A 19,884-nucleotide genomic window follows, 5' to 3' on the forward strand; every position below is an offset into this window, starting at 1 on the left:
GAAGAAAGCATTTGTTATTAGGTTAAAATTTGGTAAATTTGGATAAGGGGGGGAATTTGAGCTGTAGTGCATGGTAGATATCTCTGGATTACAGTCAGGACACTTTCCAAAGGGGAAATTTGAACTGCGTTGCATAGACAAGATATCTCCGGAAGGGGGATTAGGGCTGTGTGGTGCAGTTTGAGGTGTCTTGGCAAAAGGGGAAATTTAAACTTTGTTTATCAGTTTGAAGTGCCTTAACAGGTAGCAGTCCTGCCGTGTGAGGAAGATCCATTCTGATCCGCTCTGATGGATAGATCCGTTTAGATCCACTCTGACGGACGACAACAACAATAACAAAAATCTCCCTGAGACTTCCTAGCTCATCCATCCAGATAGCAAAATTCTCTGTTTTTACTGTTATTTCTATTCCTTATGTTCTATTTTTATTCTTCTTCTTTATGTAAAGCACTTAGAATTACCATTGTGTATGAAATGTGCTATACAAATAAAATTGCCTTGCTTTGAAAGTTGTTGAGTAGACTTACCATAGAATTAGAACAATTCAAACTTTATAGTTACAGCCATCATCCTTGGTGTGAGCGGCTTTTAGTCACCTTTGAAAAGTACAAGATTTCCAAATGCACATCTGTCAGACGCTTTTATCTAACGCGATTTGCAGTGCATTTGAGATATGCATGTTTTCATAATGTGTTCCCTGGAAAGATGTTATGCAAGTTTAACATTTCAAAACCTTCTAAAGAAATCCTTCACCTAGGCGTATCTGCTATACGTTCATTAAGACAATATCCTCAGGCCGTCATTAAGAAACTTCAATTTATTGCTTAATATCATTTGTGTTTCATTTAAAAGGGTCTTGATTTTATTTTAGGCTTTACTAGAATGTTTGACATGCTTGAATGTTCAAAAACACATTATTTTTCACATATTTGAAACTCCTTTCATCCCAGTAACGCTCTGTTTAGCTCCTATCTCTGTGAAGCTCCTCCTTCTGAAAAGCACAATGTGCTCTGATTGGTCGGCTGTACCAGTGTGTTGTGATTGGTCAAGCACTTCGAGAGTGTTTGTGAAATGTCCCGCCCCTTACCATAACTGCGAGTTTCAACCATAGAAATCATGTACTGTTGAGTAGGTAGTACATTTGAATTTAAATTTACTTCACGACCACTGAAAAAATGCGTTCTATATAGTATGAATGCGTGTAGTATGAATGAATTCGGACGTACTACATCCGCTATGTTGTTACTGTCACATGACCTACCAGCGTCAGTTATGTCTGTCTATAATTCTATTCACAAATCCTCTCCCGTGGCCTCATAGGATAGTAAAGTGTTCTTAAGTGTACTTTTCGCCTATCGTATTTGAATACTACGAATTCGGTCATACGACTCTGTTCGCATACTGTTTTTCGTGTACTATACAGTGCACAGCATAAATGAGTACACACCCTCTGAACAAATACAAAAGATGTATTTTCTTTATGATCACTAATACAGTTCATTGAAAGATGGTAAAACTAAAATGTATTAATCATATACATAATAAAAACTGAGAAATATATGTCATTAATAGCCATGAAATAAGTAAATTAGCCAATTTTGTTTAATTTAAGGATTGCAGAAATGAGTACACCCTAGATTTAATTCAACAAATGTATAATATTCTAGCACTTAGTATGCACTCCATAATTTTGAATATACTGCTCTGACCCTTCTTGGCACAAAGTGTTCAAGTTCATGACAAATTGTCAAATCTGTCCTGTTTAACTCCTGGATGATGAGCTCCTTAAATGCCCTGATCTTTAATGGGGAGTGTTGCTCAACTCGTCTCTACAGAATCCCCCACAGATGCTCAAGAGTGTTAAGATTGAGTGCAATACACGTCCACAGAAGGGAGAATGCATATCCTCATTGTCATGTTGAAAAAATGCCCAACAAAGCAGGGAATGAGGAGAGGGTAACATCTACTGTTTCAGGTTTGTGTATTAAATTACACAGTGGTGTGTGAATTCATGACAGCATTGATAAAGCACAACTCCTTCACACCTTCAGCACTCATACATCCCTATATAAGCGCTTTACCTCTGAACTTTACTGTGGGAACCAGGCACTTCTCACTGTACTCCTCCTCTAGCAACACCAGGACATTTTGGATGCTGTTGATCCAAAATGATTGATTTGGTCTCATGAGACCAGAGTATTGATTCCCAGAATCTACACTAAAAAAAAAATGCTGGGTTTAAAACAACAGCAATTGGGTTGTTTTAACCCAGCAGTAGTAGGTTTAATGTTTGCCCAACCTGCTGGTAGTTTTATTTAACTCAACTATTGTTTAAAAATTACTGTATTGCTTAATTAAAATGAACCCAAAATATGTTGGAAATTAACATTATTAATGTTCAATGAATAATTATTAAACAATAAACATTTATTAAATTGCTTATTAATAAATTTATATTAATAAACTATTAAATTTATATTAATTAAATATTAAAGCTTATTAATAAACATTCACCTTTTATCTATTATTGTTGTCTCTAATTGCATCTGGTTTTTAATTTCCCAACCATTTTGGGTTCATTTTAAGCTAGCCATACAGCAATTTTTAAACATAAATAAAACTACCCAGCAGGTTGTGCAAACATTTAACCCAACCGCTGGGTTTGTCCATTTTCAACCCAACTTGGGTTGTTTTTAACTCAGCATTTTTTTAGAGTGTATATTTTGTAAATATGGGCTTTGGAAATGGCTGACTTTATTGTGCTTTGGCTACAGTAGGAAGTTCCAGTGAGAAAAACAAGCATGCATGTCATTTCTGCAGGCTGCATCTTACTCTGAGATAAACAGTCACTCTTTTCATAGCTTTTACTGGCTCCGAGGCACTCGCTTGGTATTTCTCCTGCTCTTTGTCTAGCCAAAAAAATCCCTCATCACTAAATGAAAGCTTAAAATGAAGGCCTGATTATTTCAGGGGCCTTGTCACAAGTCCATTGTTTTGGAATTTCTACATTACTTTTGCCATATTTTCACACTTAAAACAATGATTTGGTAATCCTCTTGTAGCGCTGTCCTGTTTTGTGCTAAGAAATAAGTCTCCTGACAGTTCTCTCCCAAGTGATTCCATGGTTGTCCGCATTAAGTCTGAGAATGATTCAGTGGGCTATATAACACTTTTAATTGTCAAGAAATTACTTCTCTTTAAATGTTTTAGTTCAATATACCTGTTTAACAAACATTGCCTTAAACTTAAATCAAAATACATTTTTCTGGTGTATTTAGCAACTTTTAGGAGGGACATGCTTCTTTGGTAATTGATTAAGCAGACTTGCTGGAACATTATATCTCTAAAGAATCCTAACATGTCTTCTAAGTAATTGGGTAATTGCTGACTTTCAGAAGTTTCAGAGGGGGTGTACTCATTTATGCTGTGCACTGTATAGAGGCGTTTCCTTTTTACACACACACACACACACACACAAAAGCAGCATGTACATTTAAGTTGTGAAACTACAGCAACTAAAATGAGTCCAGAAGTCTTGAGATTTAATGCAGAACAGCTTATAATTATCACAGTCCTGAACACAAAACAAGCACAGTGAAAGAAAGAGTCAGAGTCCGTTTGAAATTTTGAAATTTTTTCATTGTTTTGTTTCAAAATAAAGATCACACGTTGTTTAGAGACAATCTACAACTGGAGTTACAAAAAATAGTTGCCCAGGCAGAAAGCACACACAGCATCTGTTACCTATACACATTATGGTTACAAGTGTGCCTGCATAAAGAGAATCATAGGAAATATACACAAGGCTGTTTAAATATACACCAGAGAGTGTTCCAAATCAAAAACCAATGGCCAGTATGTTACAATCACTTACAAGTAGACAAAAGAATGGCAAATCTGTACACACCTCCGACTCTGACCCAGGACAGTCGAGCGCGTCACACACATACACACAAACGCGCTTGCTGCTACCTGCCCAGGAGCCAGGGAGGGACTATAAAAGATCTTAAAAAAAGAAAGGGATGAGTGGAGGTGAAAAAGAGGTGGCTGGTGAATGGCTAAAAGCAGAGTGCGCACTTTTCTCTGTTCTTTGTACATCTATGCAGTAATAATTCAAAGGGCTTCAAAACCAACAAAAATCTGATATTACAATTTACAATATATAACAACTTAACTCAGAAACCACAACCAAAGAGGTGAGAATTTACACTGAAATGCACAAGATTTTCTTTTTTCCATTTTGTCGTTTTTTTTTTTTTTCTCCTCATACCAAAAAAGGGCTGAAGAAGCAAGTCCACATTTACATTAGCGAAGGTTTACAAATGTACAATTATACAATCAGAAGTATGTAATCACTACAGGGGAAGATTATAGATACAGATTGGACATCAAAAACCAGAAAAACTACAAAGTTTTATATATATATTTATATATATATGCAAAGGTCTACACCAAGTATGCACTAAATAGTTTATAGAAGCAAGACCAAAAACGTCTCCCATGCTAAATGTCTGCGTGTTAGCAATCAAGTGTTAGTGATAATGTATGTGTGTGTGTGTGTGTGTGTTATGAAAGAATATGCGAGTTAGAAAGGTGTTGAAGCAATAAAGTGTGTTTGCGCAAGCCTACATGATAACGTGGGATAAATCAAATATTCTCTCATTTCATACAGGACCAAAAAAGGACCATCATTTAGGTAGTAGATTGAAAAAAAAACGGAAGAAATGCTAAAAGGGAGAGGAAAAACAAACACAAAAAAAAAAACAGGTCACAACAACCTGGCGATGATTCAGCGATGAGGGGAAGGTTTCGGCGACTCCACCCCAACCTCCCTATGTCGTCGGGTGTGGACAAACACGCTCACACACACGCACGCGCGCACACACAGACGGCCATCCTAGAGGAGTTATGGGAAAGGTTTACATGATGCCATTAGGAGGTGCGCAAAGCGGGCCGAGGTCAACGCCATTCTTCATGTAGTACTTCTCCAGCTTGGCCAAAATGTGCTTTCCGTACGTGTACTTCCTCAGCGTTGCAATATGGGGCCGGATCTATACAAAGACAACCAAAATCAATCTCAAAACTCACATCACAATTCTTTGACACCTTGGCATGGGGGTGGGTGATATGACCAAAATGAGATATATTTTCATGATATGAGATATATTTGATCATTTAAGCGCAGATAAGAGAACTAAATTCAGGTTCGCACGCTGTCTGAGAGGTGATTTTCCGTGAGCGCACTGCAAGTGTGTCAGTCAGCGCCAGTAACGTGTTGTGATCTTTTTTCAAAACTTATCTTTGTAAAATCATGCTTTTTTATCTGCTATGTGGATATATTTCAACTCTGCTATGTGGATATATTTACATACCACAATATAAGCGATCTAGCACAACTTCTAATGGTTTCGAACAACAATAGAGCTGCACAATTCTGGAGAAATAAGAATCACAAATTCTTTTTGTGTTCGAAATAGAGATAAACAAATTAACATGTAATTTACTAGAGGTTCTGACAAGATGTTTATTGCTGCAGTCTTTTTTTTTTAATCAGTCAGTGATTCAATGACTCACTCATAAAGACTTAATTTGTTTCAGTACTGGAAGAATCAGTGTTTTTGAAGGAATCTCTTGAATGATTCAATGACAAATGTATTTTTTAACAGTCACTTGTCGCCACCTACTGGTGTAACAATGTAATAGACTTATCTTATTTGAAGCACGAAGTTACTTTCAAAAGGTAATTTACTCTATTTTGATCAGTGTTTATATCCAAACTATAATCTTTTATTCTTTGACATGATGAAAATTTGTAACAGAAATAATGATACTATGTGGCTGAAAAGTGTTTGTGAAGCGGTTTCATATCTATACACAACAAATGCTCTCTCTGAGTCAGCAGCAGTGCCAATGTAGATTTAAATGTTTTCTATGATCATACCAGACACGCTCCAGAGAAAGGACTGGATGATAATGCAGTTTTCTCAAAGCACAGACAGGTTACAAAATGTATGTAAGCAGACGTTTCTGTCCCCAGTATTCATTTTAAAAGAACATGGGTCCCATAGACTGCTTATTCACTGTTGCAGCCATTTTGGCCAGTGCGGTCCACAGAAGAGGAAACACTGAATTTGACAAGACTGCAGTTCTACAAATATTTGACAGGAATTTTTTAAAGTTCAGACAACAAAAAACATTATATATCTTGTTGTCACCTAGTGTAATTTGAAGTTTTTAATTTACTATCAAAAGGTGATTTGCTCTATTTTGTTCGCTACCGTAAACATCAGTGTTTATAATTTTTATTAACAAAAGTAACATGCAAAAATCTAATTTTTATAGGGACATTTTTATTTAAATATTCTACTCTTATTAAATGTACCCTACTAAACTGCCCGACAGCTTTAGTGATTATAAAAAGGAGCGCTCTTTACTTCACAATTTGAAGAAAAGTTTTTGTTTTTCATGAGACTTTTCCTACTTTTCCATATATTAGGGAGTGGAAATGGCTAATAAGTGCTCCTCTGCTGCCATCTACTGGTTATAGTGGTAATGTTGTGTCTTTTTTAAAAAAAAAGTTTGTTTGCCACAAAGTGTTAGTTTTCCTTAATCTTTTAACTTTTAGTTTTACAAATCAACACAATAACATTAAAATGAACGGTTTGTGTTGGAAAAAGTGTGAAGCACTTAAAGTCCTTGAATTTCACTCTCAAAAGTTTGCATGAACCTTGAAATGCATAATGTAAAAACGTTCGACTGTTTCTTCGACCATGGTTACAGTTAACGTTACTACATGGTGAATGTTGGTGATTTTTATTGTGGACTGGACAGCCTTGTTCATTCATGGCTCAGTATTTCTCTTGGTTTCTACATCAGCACTGTTTGATCTGATATCTGTAGTTTAGAACAGAGAATACTTAGCCGAATTTAAATGATTCCCACTAGATCTCGCTGCGATGTTATTAATTCTGCAGCGAATTCAAAAAACGCTTTCTTACTGGTTAGTCACACCAGCAGGAAAAAAGGTCTCAAAATAGAGCCCTGCGTCACACCGCCCAGCCCTACTTTGCCACAAACAAGAAAAGAAGAAATAATGATAACGAAATAGCAGCCGCACCTTGTGCATTACAATCTTGCGTTGTGTCGGCTCGGCCACATCGATCATCTTCTGCACAACATAGTTGGCATACTGGTCCTTCATCATGGTGTATAAGGCACTGTGGGGCCCGTCCGCCATACTGCACACCTCATCAATCAGCATCGCCCTCTCGGCACGCAATGAGTGGGTCACACACTTTTCCACCACGTTACTGAGAAAGAAAACACACGCCCCCAAATAAGACACTTCCTCCTGCCCGTCTTTGTGCAACGTAAATGTGGGTAAATGCTTTGTGCTTACCTGGCAAACTTATGCTGGCTGAGACCCAAAACATTTCCTCGGATTTCAGATACAATCTTGCTCTTGTCCTCAGCGCGGCCGTGCTCCAAAACGTGCTGAATTACGTAATTCCCATACTGATCCTATATGGGGATGGGGAAAAAAGGGTTTTGAGAGGAATGGATAAGACCCTGGTTCAGTGCAGAAAGAGACGGCTTCATAAATTACCTGGACCAGCTGCTCGGTGTGTTGATGTATTTCCTCCAGTATCGGTAGAGTCTGCTCAGGCAGGCAGTGCTCCAGAATACGCTGGATCACCCGACAACCATATGGGTGTGTGGACAGAGCAAACACCTGCATAACACACACAGTTATTAGTTAAACATACACACCAGATACAAAGATTTTAAATACATTTCAAAATAAGCCGCTCCAGACAAAGGACTGGATGATAATGCAGTTTTCTCACAGCACAGACATGCTACAAAATGCATGTAAGCAGACGTTTCTGTCCCCAGTATTCATTTTAATAGAACATGGGTCCCATAGACTGCTTATTCACTGTTGCAGCCATTTTGGCCAGTGCGGTCCACTTAAGAGGAAACACTGAATTTGACAAGACTGCAGTTCTACAAATATTTGATAGATTTTATGCATATTATCTTTTGAACTTTCTATTAATCTATAAAAAAAATAATTGTTTCAACAAAAATAATAAGCTTGCTGCTAGAAATGACATTGGTACAGGAATCAGAGGAACAATTTAAAATTTAAAACAAAGATTCTTTTAAATCAATTTTTCACAAAATATTACTGTTTTTTTTCTTTTCTTCGTTTTTAATCTTACCACAAAAAACATCTGACACCAAACTTTTGAACGGTAGTGTATTTTTAAATTTATGCCGATTTATTGTTTAAAATTAGGAATAGCTGAGTATTATGTATCTACATATTTTTCATAAACACAATTAGGATAATTTTTTTCCATTACAAATGCACCATTATTTTAATTATTATAAATTAAGTTAGGGCTGCACAATTAATCCAAAATAAACCGCACTTGATTTGGCTGTTTTTTTTGGGTTTTTTTATGGCCAGCTTGTCAGTGAAGTACAACTAAATGCTGCTCCACCTGAAAGCCAGAGGGTGCTCTCGCGCAGAAACTCCAAATATCCCCCGTGGAAGAAAAATAAAACATAGTTCCAGGAAATCCCTATTGGCATCAAACTATCGCTATAGCTGAATAAACAGAAGATTGAAACGCTTTAAACATGAATAATAAACACAACTACAACAATATATGGTTTATCTGAGTTCTTCAAGCCTTCTCTGGTATTTTCATGATAATAAAGTATATTTATAATGCAATGCTAATCGACATAACCATTTATCACTATAGAATACAATGAAATAATGTTGTGTGCCTTATTCTGTGGAAGAAGCCACATCATCTCACAGAAGGATGTTATTTCAAACACTCAACTGACATTATGAAGCGAGTAAAAACATGCTATTAAATGTTGGACAAGAGTTTCATAAATGCTTCTCATGTTTGGAAAGATGTCTGACGCATTTAGATTTTTTTAAATGTACTTTATAAGCGACTCAAACTCTAAGTGCTTTCAGAAGGAGCAGCATTTACTACTAAAAACAATCGCAGCCTCTGCGATTTCATAAATCACACTAAGCAAGCGGTTTAAGCACGATTTCGGGTTAATTGGGCCATAATGAAGTTGTCCTTCAAAAATCAAGGCCTCCATAAATAAGTCACGAAGCTTCCCATGGTACACAAACACACTCAAATCCCTTCTAATAAAACATACAGCCTTTCACACGGTTCAAAAGAGCCACACCTGTCCTTTGAAAGCATCAATGATGAACTGAAGAGCATGAGGCTGGACACACTCAATGCATTTCTGCACAACATGATTGCCATTTTGATCCTTCACACACTTTAACACGTGTCCGTCAAGCTCTCGAACCATCTCATTCTGTAAAAGACACAAACATATTTGATTCAATTTTGTGTAACTTCACCACAGCCACGTGAATAATTATAACATGACGGTTCAGCCTTTCATAAACTTACAATGACTTGTTGGTCCGAAGGGATGAACTCCAGAGCTTTCTGGATCACTCTGCAGCCGTACATCTGCAGCGCCAGGGATAAAACATGGCCACGGATCCGCTCGGCCAGAGCCAACTTCTGATCGAGACTGCCAAACTAAACACATAAAACAGCTTTTAGTGGATGCTTCTCATCCTAATTGACATCCGGTGCTCTTAATGCACATAACTGATGAACTCTGCAACACTGAAACTGTTGTTTTCCTGTTTATAACCGTGAAGCTGCATTGTATTATATAAATATGACTTAATGCAGTACCAAATCAGGCTCAAATCTGAAGCTAAACTACGTAGTTTATGTTAAACTACACAGATCATCATATAACAAAATGATGCATTTAAATCAACAAAAGAACTCACTGTTACCTCAAAGAACTTCTGGATGACATAATTTCCGAACACATCAACCATGAGCTGGTAGGCTGCCTGTAGTATCTCGTTGAAGACCAACTGACGTTCTGCAGGACTTGCTCTCTCCAATTTCAGCTGAATAAACCTGCACACAACCCAAATGTTTTTGTTAAAAAATATTTTGGACCTTTTTTTTTTATTATTATTTATTATGTCCTGACTTTCTAATATTTGTGAGCTGTAGCAGACGCCTGCATTACCTGGAGCCATGCTGGTCCTGAGAGAACTCCATGACGTGTCCCGCGATCTCTCTCAGCTGAAGGTTTGGGTAGCGGTTGTTTCTGAAGTCCTCGAGGAGACGGCTGCGTCCTGAAGGCATCACGTCAGACATTCCATAACGTAGCCGTGTGGACGGGAAGAGCTGGCTGCTGGGACTGAAGAGAGACGAGCCTGTGGTGGCATTGCGGTACTTCGCCTCTGCTCCTGGAGCTGCCGAGATGAAACGCCCACTGCCATTGGTCAGTCCACCTGAGGGGGAGGAGTCAGCTGTTAGATTCATTTCATTAAAGATGTCTGATGAAGAGAAAACTGGAACATACATGTTGTACTCACCAAGGTTAAGACTGCTTGAAGAACCATGAGTTGAGAGTGAGGGAGGCGGGGTGAGAGAGTGGGAGGGGCCTTGGTTTGGAAGAGGCATGCCTACTGGGCCAGGGGAGGAGCTAAAGCTGAGGCCATTGTAGAAGCCCCCATGGCCAATAGGGGTGAGGCTACTGGGTGTGCGCTTGTACAGATCAGAGCTTCCCGTCAGAGAATCCCGACGTGACCCACTGGAACTGGAATTAGCCACTGCAAAACCAAAAGATTAATACACAAAAATTAAACTGGAGTCAGAATAAATAGATCATTAAATGCAAATCTGATTCCATTTAAGCATTAGGAACAAATACAATTTTTGTGGTTTGGTCCTGCAGTGCAGTATGCTTTAAAGTTCACTTAAAGGATTAGTTCATTTTCAAATGAAAATTACCCCATGATTAGGATGACTTGAGGGTGAGTAAAGCTTGGGGTAATTTTTATTTGAAAGTGAACTAATCCTATAAGGCTTGAATATATGCCACAACTTTTAAAGTTGGAACAGATGACATCATATACCTAATGAGTGAGGATCACACACTACTAGACTTTCAAGTCCTTTCGAACACAAACGCACACAGAAACATCTGCTTCGTTGCAAGGAGATGCATGACAAATTAAAACAATGTGTTCTGAAATCTGCTCAATATATCAATATCCTCAGACTAAATGGATTCGTAGTCTGAAGCTTAAAAAAAAATAAAAATAAAATCAGTGTCCATTTTACACAATGTGATTGAAATTGGTCAACTCTGACTGTCCAAAATCTGCAGACTGTCAACTCATCCCGACTCCAAATTGGGCAAAAAACTAAGCAAAAGTCATGCAGTTTATTTCAGTTTTTAAGTTTACAATTAGCATTATGCATGAAATTCACAAACTACATAAAAATAACATTAACAACCAATTTTAATTCTGCAATGTAACTCATTTCCAGGTAAAATTCAGTCACAAAACTTTAACGGCCTTGGCACAATAACATCGCCTCTGAAACGACTAGGGTTGCAAAATTCCGGGAATTTTCAAAGCTGGAAACTTTCCATGGGAATTAACGGGAATATATGGGAATAAACAGGGAATTTGCAAAATTGCAGGTTAGCCTATAACAGGGTACTTAAATGTAGTTGAAAAAAAAAAAACATCTTGCAACATAATTTTGGTTAAAACAACCAAGGAAGGATCATGTGACACTGAAATAAATAACAACAATTGCTAAAAAATATTTAATTTACATATTTACTAAATTAGAATTAATTGAATGCAAAAAAGAAATAACTTATTTCATGTTATGACCAAAAGAAATGTTTATATTTGTTTTATATGATACATTTTATATAAATATTATAAATTAATGTATAATATAATGTATAAATTTCACAAAATTTCCAATTAATTCCCTTAAATACCCATAAATTCCTGTTAAGTTTCCAAATTGGAATATTTCCAAAATTCCCCAGGTTAAGTTCCTGTGGAAAGTTTCCGGATTTTTTCCAGATTTTTTTATAATAATGTAGAATATTTCTTGAATAATGTACACTGAACAAAGACACAAACCAGAAACACATATATAAAAAGTAGACAGGGCAATTTCTAATTTCATGTTGACTTTAAAGTAGATTTCCCACTAGAAGGAATAACCCTCTAGCAATATTATATAGTGATTTTTATTTTCAACATAACTAAACTTGAGATGACATACCTGCTGTGCCAAAACCCCCGAGTGCTGCTCCAAGCGTGGCTCCCAGAGAAGAAGATGGGTTGGCATTGAATCCAAGTGAGGTGTTTCCTGGCTGGGCAGATCCTTGTGAAAACAGCGAGGAGCTCTGCGAGGAGGAGCTTGGAGAGCCACTCCCGTAAAAAGAGCTTCCTCCCAACGCCCCGCTCCCTTGCTGCCCAGGAGCCTGCTGAGAACTCAACGTACGGAACGCCCCGCTTGCTCCGCCACCAAGACCGGCATTAGCCCCACCTGCTGATGCGGCAGCAGCGGCCACTAAGAAATAAGAACATGATATTCAAATACAAGATGAGTTTTAAAGTGTTTAATGGATGTATGTCGACTGTAGCCTTGATTTGTCATTTTCAAACACGTACCTGCTGATGGGCTGATGATAACAGATGCAGGGGCCATAAGTCGAACTGGGCCACCACGAGCACCTGTATTCACCACAAGCGCTCCTGTCTGGTCATAATATGCAGCTGGAGCCAACACAGGGTAACCTGGAATTCCACAGATACGTCTTAATCAGACATTGTTCTAACCGTGAGAGTTTGATCAGTTCACACTAACAGTGATTAAACTGCTGAAGATTGACAAGTCGCTGTACTGTTGGTTGATAGCGGAGGTTCCAACAAGTCCCAGTTGACATTTCAACTGACAGTCCAGGCTTCCCACACTTTTGACCAATGAATTCCCATGACTTTTCCCAATCATCAGTGATTAATTTAACGATTTTAGCACTTTTGGCTACTGAAATCTCTCACTATTAACTAGTTGCTTACTATTATGCATATCACTAGGTTACTCTACTTAGAAAAGCACATATTAATGTCTTATTCTTCCTTAAACCTACCCAATACCTAAACTTAACTACCTTACTAACTATTAATAAGCAGCAATTAGGAGTTTGAGGCAAAAGTCATAGTTAATTGTTAATTAATAGTGAGAATTAGACCCTAAATTAAAGCCCAAAAAAAAAAAAAAAAAAAAAATCTAATATATATATATATATATATATATAAGGGGTGTAACAATACTAATGTCAAATCTAATGTCTAACGATCCGATGCATCGATGCAATGCGTAAAAAAAATCGATACCTGTGGGCTAATTATAGAGGTACCTTTGTTTTAACACTCTCCACATTTTCACACAATATCAGTCTATGCATTATCGCCAACGCGTGCATTCTCATATGAACTACCTTTCAGAACTTGTGAAAGACACTCGGGACAGTTGATGGAACTGTCACTGAAAGAATATGGTCAATAAAGTGCCGCATAGGAACGCCGCGCACTGTGACTCTGTGTTGCTTCAAGCGCATCAATCTGCACATGGGATGCGCGCAAGTGCTTTGTGCCGCTCTGTATTAGAACCTTTATAATAAATTTGCACAATGAAAGAATATTAATAGCCTGTCTTGTTTTGTCCTACCTATAATATGTTGTTGCTTCATTAAAAACCTGCGCTATACATTTAAAAGAAATGTCTTTTACTTATGTGTGTGTATATGTATTCCTTGTTTATCAGTTTTTTGACATTACACATTTTAGCACAGAACTAAAATACTTTCTTGATTGTTGTTCATGTCATAAGCTGTCATTAGATTACTGTGTGAATTTTTTATTTGTGGATGTCCCAATCAGGGTTCAGGATGTGAAATTTTTAGGGATGCACCGAAATGAAAATTCTTGGCCGAAACCGAAAACCGAAAAAGAGGAAACCAAGGCCGAAAACCGAAACACCGAAAGAAATTATGCCAATTATTAATACCACTGCATTTATGTTAATGACTGTGTACTAACTTTACTAAAAATCAAAGCATTGCAATTGCATAAATTAATACTAAAGTTTCAAATAAATCAATTACAAATTATGCAAATATTTATTTAGCACATTGCAACAATGCGCAGTATAAAATAAAATTCAAACTAAAATGTTTAACTTGACCCCACTCATGTGTACATTAAATAATAATTTACAGGACATTATTATTTAATGTACATTATTTAATGAGAGACAAGTTTTTTTTTCTGCGCTCTGATCTCCTCCTGCGCTGGGCGCTGCTCCGTCTCTGTCTCCACACGGGTTCTCCGCATCCATCCTGGATCATTTCTCGTGCGCGCTGCTTTATTTCCGCATCAAAGTAATGGTCTTTATAACGCGGATCAAGTACAGTCGCGATGAAGTGCAGAGGATCCGAATAGATCTCAGTGAAACGTGCGCTGACCGACTCTAAGAGTGTACTTTTCATTGTTTTCACTCCGTGGTCCGTCTCAACCAATTCGCTTAGGAGACGCTTTAGTGCTGCGATTAAAGGAATAACGTCCGCTAGATGCATCAGAGGATCTGATCTCTTTTAATATATCAAAAAAACAATCCACAATTTAAAAATTCCCTGATATTTCTGGGTTTACTATGATCATCAGGATCCTGGTACTACACATTTGTATAAGGTTAAACGTTACTCAACTTTGTTACACTAGCACCACAGTGGTCACCTCAAATCACAAATTTCTTTAAAAAGGAACAACTTCTAGTCACACAGTCTTAAAAATCACCATCAGTGTGAACATCCCTTAAAAAAAAAAAAAAAAAAACTTATCAAGAGTCCTTTACCAGGTACGCCTGCTGCCAGACTCTGCCCAAATGCCAAGGCGGAATTCACAGCTGCTGCTGCTACAAGCTGCTCTGTCTGCTGACCCTGCTGTCCTTGACTGGGAGTCAGAGGTCGTTGGTTTCCACCTGCACGCATCACCTGAGGTAAATAAAAGTCAAAGATTGGACGATGAGTCGAATGTGTTTGTGTTGCGATTCCACACATCAGCGTTCTGTAGAGCTACATGATTAATCGTTAAAAGATTGCAATCTTGATTTAAACACCCACGCGATCTTATTCCTTAAAGGATTAGTTCACTTTAAAATAAAAATTACCCCAAGATTTACTCAACCTCACCCTTGAATTTCTTCTTTCTGATGAACACAATCGGAGTTATATATTAATAAATACCCTGACGCATCCAAGTTTTATAAGCTTTAAAGGCGGTCTGGCAGAAGCTAGATATTTTACTTTATAACTTGTTAAATATGGATATTTTTCTTACACAAATACATCGCTTCGCTTTAGAAGGCCTTTATTAACCTCCCGGAGCCGCGTGGAGTATGTTTATGATTGATGTATACACTTTCTTGAGCTTCAAACTCATTGGTCCCATTCACTGCCTTTATAAAGCTTGTCAGGATATTTATTAATATATGTCCGATTGTGTTCATCAGAAAGAAGAAAGTCATATACACCTAGGATGCCTTGAGGGTGAGTAAATCTTGTGGTAATTTTAATTTGAAAGTGAACTAATGCTTTAATGACAACGATTAGCTATGTCTATTAAACTTTTGACAAGTATGATCACGTTCTGAACCAGAGAGAGCAGCTATTATGAATAGGTATCAAACTGTTTTTGCAACATTATTTCTGTTACAATAATTCAAATGAATCACAGAAGTACTGGGATAAAAGTTTAGAGTTCAGATATAAACACTGGTATCTATGGTAGGGATCAAAATAGAGTAAATCACCTTTTGAAAGCAACTTGATGCTTCAAATAAAGATTGTATCAATTACATCATTAAACCAGTAGGTGGTGACAAGAGACTGTTAAATGCATGTAATTGAATCATTTGTTCAGAAACGATGGCTCATCCAGTCTTTATGAGTGAATCATTGAATCATAAATTCAAAGCAATTTAAAAAAATGATTACTCTATTTTGTTTATTCTGAATCATGGGAGAATTGTGATCTCCATTTTGAGTTGTGACTCAATTTATCCAGATTAGCTCAGGCTGGCTAAACTCTTACCTGCTGTTGGTTCTGCTGGGTCTGTGCTGCCGACTGCTGGTTGGCCGAGTTGGAGGGGGTGGCGGCCTGCTGCTGGAATAGGTTAGCAGGATACACACCCCATGGAGTCACACCATAGTACTGAGGGGGCATTACAGCTGGACCTGAAAGACAGACACACACGTCATGGCTCAGATGAAGGGCCAAAGCACACTGTTTTCAGAGCAGGCTCAAGGGCTTTGATGTACACGGGACTCAAGAGTCGGCAGCCATTTCCTCTGCCTTTGTACTCTGCTTCAGGAGCATCAAAGCAGGTGTGTGTTTGTGTGTGTGGCTTAATCAAGCAGACTGCCTCAATCCTAGAGCTAAATCCCAAGCCTCTGGAGGACGCCGTCCAAACTCTCAGCCATCATGAGCAACACTTCTTATCCACTCCAGACTGTGACTGCTCAGCAGAGCACATTTAGCAACAGACTGCTTCCTGCCACAGCGAGTATGGCATTCGAATGCAGTCTGTACTGTCATCGTTCAAGTACAAAGAAGCCTACACACTGACACTCATTATTATGCCACTGTCATATGCAAAGCATTTGTACATTTGCATTTTGAAGATGGGGTGAGTATATATTTAATTGTGCATTCAAAAGGTGTGAGGTTAATATGAGTCTTTCAAAGAAATTAGCAAAGATGCATTAAATTGATCAAAAGATTTCTATTTCAAATAAATGTTCTTTTGAAATTTCTATTAAATAAAAAAATTAACGTTCATTGATAATCATTGATAAATGTTACTTGAGCAGCAAATCAGCATATTAGAATGATTAAGGATCATGTGACACTGAAGACTGGAGTAATGATGCTGAAAATTCAGCTTTGATCACAGAAATAAATTAAATTAAGATATATTAACAGTTATTTTAAATTGTAATTATTTTAATTATAAAGATTACTGTATTTCTGAGCATAAGAAACTTTACATTTTGACTTAATTTAGTTTGAAATAAATGAATATCATTAGGTTTTTTTTTTTCTTCATGTTGCTAGGCTGATTGTGTTCCATGTTGTAATTAATAAATACATAGACATATTTGGAGAGTCTTAGGCATCACTTTGGGTTCTGATCACCCTATCAGAGCTTATTTTGAGATTTTACTGAAAAAAAATAAAATAAAATAATTCACAAAATAAACCCTGATAGGATGATCAGAACCCCAAAGTGATGCAGCCTGTACATAATCCATTAAATTACTGAACTTATTATCAATCCTTATATTTACATAATCATTTTATACTTTAATTATACTTAATATATCTTGAAAGATATCATACATGACACATCTCCATCTCAAACTGGAAGCATGAGCTCTCACCTAGAGTGGCGGCAGCAGCGAGGCCGGCGGCATATGGATCAGTGCCGGGCGGAGCAGTGCTAATGATGTACGGATTTGGTACAAACGCAGCTGGGGCCAAACCTAAGGCACAACCAATAAGAAACCAAATTAAATAAATCCCCTGAAACTTTTGCCTGTTAAAAGGAACACTCCACTTTTTTTGAAAATAGGCTAATTTTCCAACTCCCCTAGGAGTTAAACAGTTGAGCTTTACCGTTTTCGAATCCATTCAGCCGATCTCCGGTTCTGGCGGTACCACTTTTAGCATAGCTTAGCATAGTTCATTGAATCTGATTAGACCGTTAGCATCGTGCTTAAAAATGACCAAAGTTTTGATATTTTTCCTATTTAAAACTTAACTCTTCTGTAGTTAAATTGTGTACCAAGACCGGCGGAAAATAAAAAGTTGCGATTTTCTAGGCTGATATGGCTAGGAACTATACTCTCATTCAGGCGTAATAATCAAGGAACTTTTGCTGCCGTATCATGGCTGCAGCAGGCGCAATGATATTACGCAGCGTCTCTCACAAACGTCTCCATGGTTGCAAGGCACGTTCCCTGTGCAAGCAGGGGCTCACAGGCGCTGCGTAATATCATTGCACTGCTGCAGCCATGATACGGCAGCAAAGTTCCTTGATTATTACGCCTGAATGAGAGTATAGTTCCTAGCCATATCAGCCTAGAAAATCACAACTTTTTATTTTCCGTCAGTCTTAGTACACGATTTAACTACAGAAGAGTTAAGTTTTAAATAGGAAAAATATCAAAACTCTTTGGTCATTTTTAAGCACGATGCTAACGGTCTACTCAGATTCAATGAACTATGCTAAGCTATGCTAAAAGTGGTACCGCCAGAACCGGAGATCGGCTGAATGGATTCGAAAACGGTAAAACTCAACTGTTTAACTCTAGGGGAGTTGGAAAATGAGCCTATTTTCAAAAAAAGTGGAGTGTTCCTTTAAAGGTGCAGTAAGCGATTTCTGAGAAACGCTGTTGAAAACAAACTATTTCTTGAATATTGTCTGTTCTCTGTGTGTGCTGAAAAAAAAATTTGTTTGTACATAGTCTCGACACAATAGGAGAAAAAACTAAGTGGATCAGACCTATCAGAATGAGCACCACAACACTACTGTAGTCAGTCAGCAAAAGGGGGCATATAGAGGGGGGAAAGAGAGTGACTATAAGAAAGACTATAAGAAGAGTGACAGCGGAGATATTACCTAAGAGGAAAAGATCAGAGGAATATAATTGGAAAAAGAAGGGTTACAATCAGGCAAGAGCTAGGACCTGCGTTAATACTGGAAAAGCTTTCCAGTGTCTGAAAACGAACGCAGAGGTTGCTTTATATTAGTGTTGTCAAACGTACCGACTTCTGTAACAAAACGGTACTGAAATTTAAAAAAATGTGATACCAGCAATTTCCCCCTAGCATTTTGAGGGGATTCTTAACCACTTCTGATTGGCCATTGTGTTTACACACTCAACAGATATGTCTGTGATTGGCTACAATGATCAACGCTTCAAAAACGTTGTAAATAGACATCTTTGATGCATCTATTGATGCAGGCATCTATCAGCATAAATATTAGAGATCCTCTGATAGATGCCTGCTTTCAAACGTTCCCGTGTATATCTGTGTCTATTTACAACATGTTTTTGAAGTGTTGATCACTGGAGCCAATCGCAGACATATCTGTTGAGCAAGTGAACACAATGGCTAATCAGCGCTCAAATGCTAGGGAGAAATGCTGGTATCACCACATTTTTAAAATTTTAGTATCGACTTGGTACCGAAGTCTGTATTTTGACAACACTACTTTGTAATGATACGAGAGTATCATTGCTTTTGCTATGTTTCACAGAACATATGCTAATGTCGCTGAAACACAGCTGATTCAGCCATACTTGCTGTCTGATGCGCCAGCTGTTTGTTGTTGCCTGACTTGCAAAGCGTGTTTGTTATTTTGGGTGTGGAGCAATTAAGGGAGGGGTGTGTTTCTTTTGGGTAGGGTCGATTTCAAATGTCAACAGTGTTTCTCAGAAATGGCTCACTGCACCTTTAAGTCATCTGGACACTCACAACTACAGTCAAACTCACCGATGTGTTGTTGTTGAGCTGCAGCGAGCGCGTACTGCTGCTGCTGGGCTGCCGTGAGCTGCTGCACTGCCAGAGCGCTGGGCCTCTGGAACAGCTGCAATACATGAAGCTTTTATCAGACATTAAACATTTGCATTTGTTTTCAGTCATAAATGCAACAGCTTTAGAAGCATATGCAAATGTGACTAACAATTACTTTTCCAGAATAACTTGCAAAGAGGCTGAACGGTATTGTGGCACATTACTTCAAACAAAGGTTTTTCAAAGTTGGCCTTCACATGTGTGGCCTTTAATAGCAATTATTCACAACAAATATTTATAAACACACACGGGCTCACATTATTATTATT

At 37.8% G+C, this 19,884-nt stretch overlaps 1 protein-coding gene and 2 non-coding genes across 5 annotated transcripts in view; all 3 read right to left on the minus strand.

Annotated features, from left to right (window-relative positions):
• Nucleotides 1–3,632: 3,632 nt before the first annotated feature.
• pum1 (pumilio RNA-binding family member 1) overlaps nucleotides 3,633–19,884 on the minus strand; it is a 30,433-nt gene continuing 14,181 nt past the window's right edge. For 2 of the 3 annotated variants that reach the window (XM_067410890.1, XM_067410889.1), the window contains exons 8-22: nucleotides 19,535–19,628; nucleotides 17,416–17,517; nucleotides 16,067–16,209; nucleotides 14,829–14,967; nucleotides 12,584–12,709; nucleotides 12,192–12,482; nucleotides 10,469–10,705; nucleotides 10,117–10,384; nucleotides 9,872–10,001; nucleotides 9,468–9,602; nucleotides 9,232–9,369; nucleotides 7,607–7,732; nucleotides 7,400–7,521; nucleotides 7,118–7,310; nucleotides 3,633–5,051 (exon numbers count right to left, since the gene is read on the minus strand). In XM_067410890.1, coding sequence (XP_067266991.1) covers nucleotides 4,920–5,051; nucleotides 7,118–7,310; nucleotides 7,400–7,521; nucleotides 7,607–7,732; nucleotides 9,232–9,369; nucleotides 9,468–9,602; nucleotides 9,872–10,001; nucleotides 10,117–10,384; nucleotides 10,469–10,705; nucleotides 12,192–12,482; nucleotides 12,584–12,709; nucleotides 14,829–14,967; nucleotides 16,067–16,209; nucleotides 17,416–17,517; nucleotides 19,535–19,628 — 2,376 coding nt within the window. In that variant the 3' untranslated portion in view covers nucleotides 3,633–4,919. Of the gene's footprint in view, nucleotides 5,052–7,117; nucleotides 7,311–7,399; nucleotides 7,522–7,606; nucleotides 7,733–9,231; nucleotides 9,370–9,467; nucleotides 9,603–9,871; nucleotides 10,002–10,116; nucleotides 10,385–10,468; nucleotides 10,706–12,191; nucleotides 12,483–12,583; nucleotides 12,710–14,828; nucleotides 14,968–16,066; nucleotides 16,210–17,415; nucleotides 17,518–19,534; nucleotides 19,644–19,884 lie in introns of all 3 variants that reach the window. The other variant, XM_067410888.1, reaches the window with a different exon arrangement.
• On the minus strand, nucleotides 6,010–6,145 carry LOC137002295 (small nucleolar RNA SNORA5). The gene has a single exon (XR_010891825.1). It is a non-coding gene; the product is annotated as a small nucleolar RNA SNORA5 (small nucleolar RNA).
• On the minus strand, nucleotides 7,869–8,004 carry LOC137002296 (small nucleolar RNA SNORA5). Its single transcript, XR_010891826.1, has one exon. It is a non-coding gene; the product is annotated as a small nucleolar RNA SNORA5 (small nucleolar RNA).

Source organism: Chanodichthys erythropterus, chromosome 15 (assembly GCF_024489055.1).
Source record: "Chanodichthys erythropterus isolate Z2021 chromosome 15, ASM2448905v1, whole genome shotgun sequence".
NCBI lineage: Eukaryota > Metazoa > Chordata > Actinopteri > Cypriniformes > Xenocyprididae > Chanodichthys > Chanodichthys erythropterus.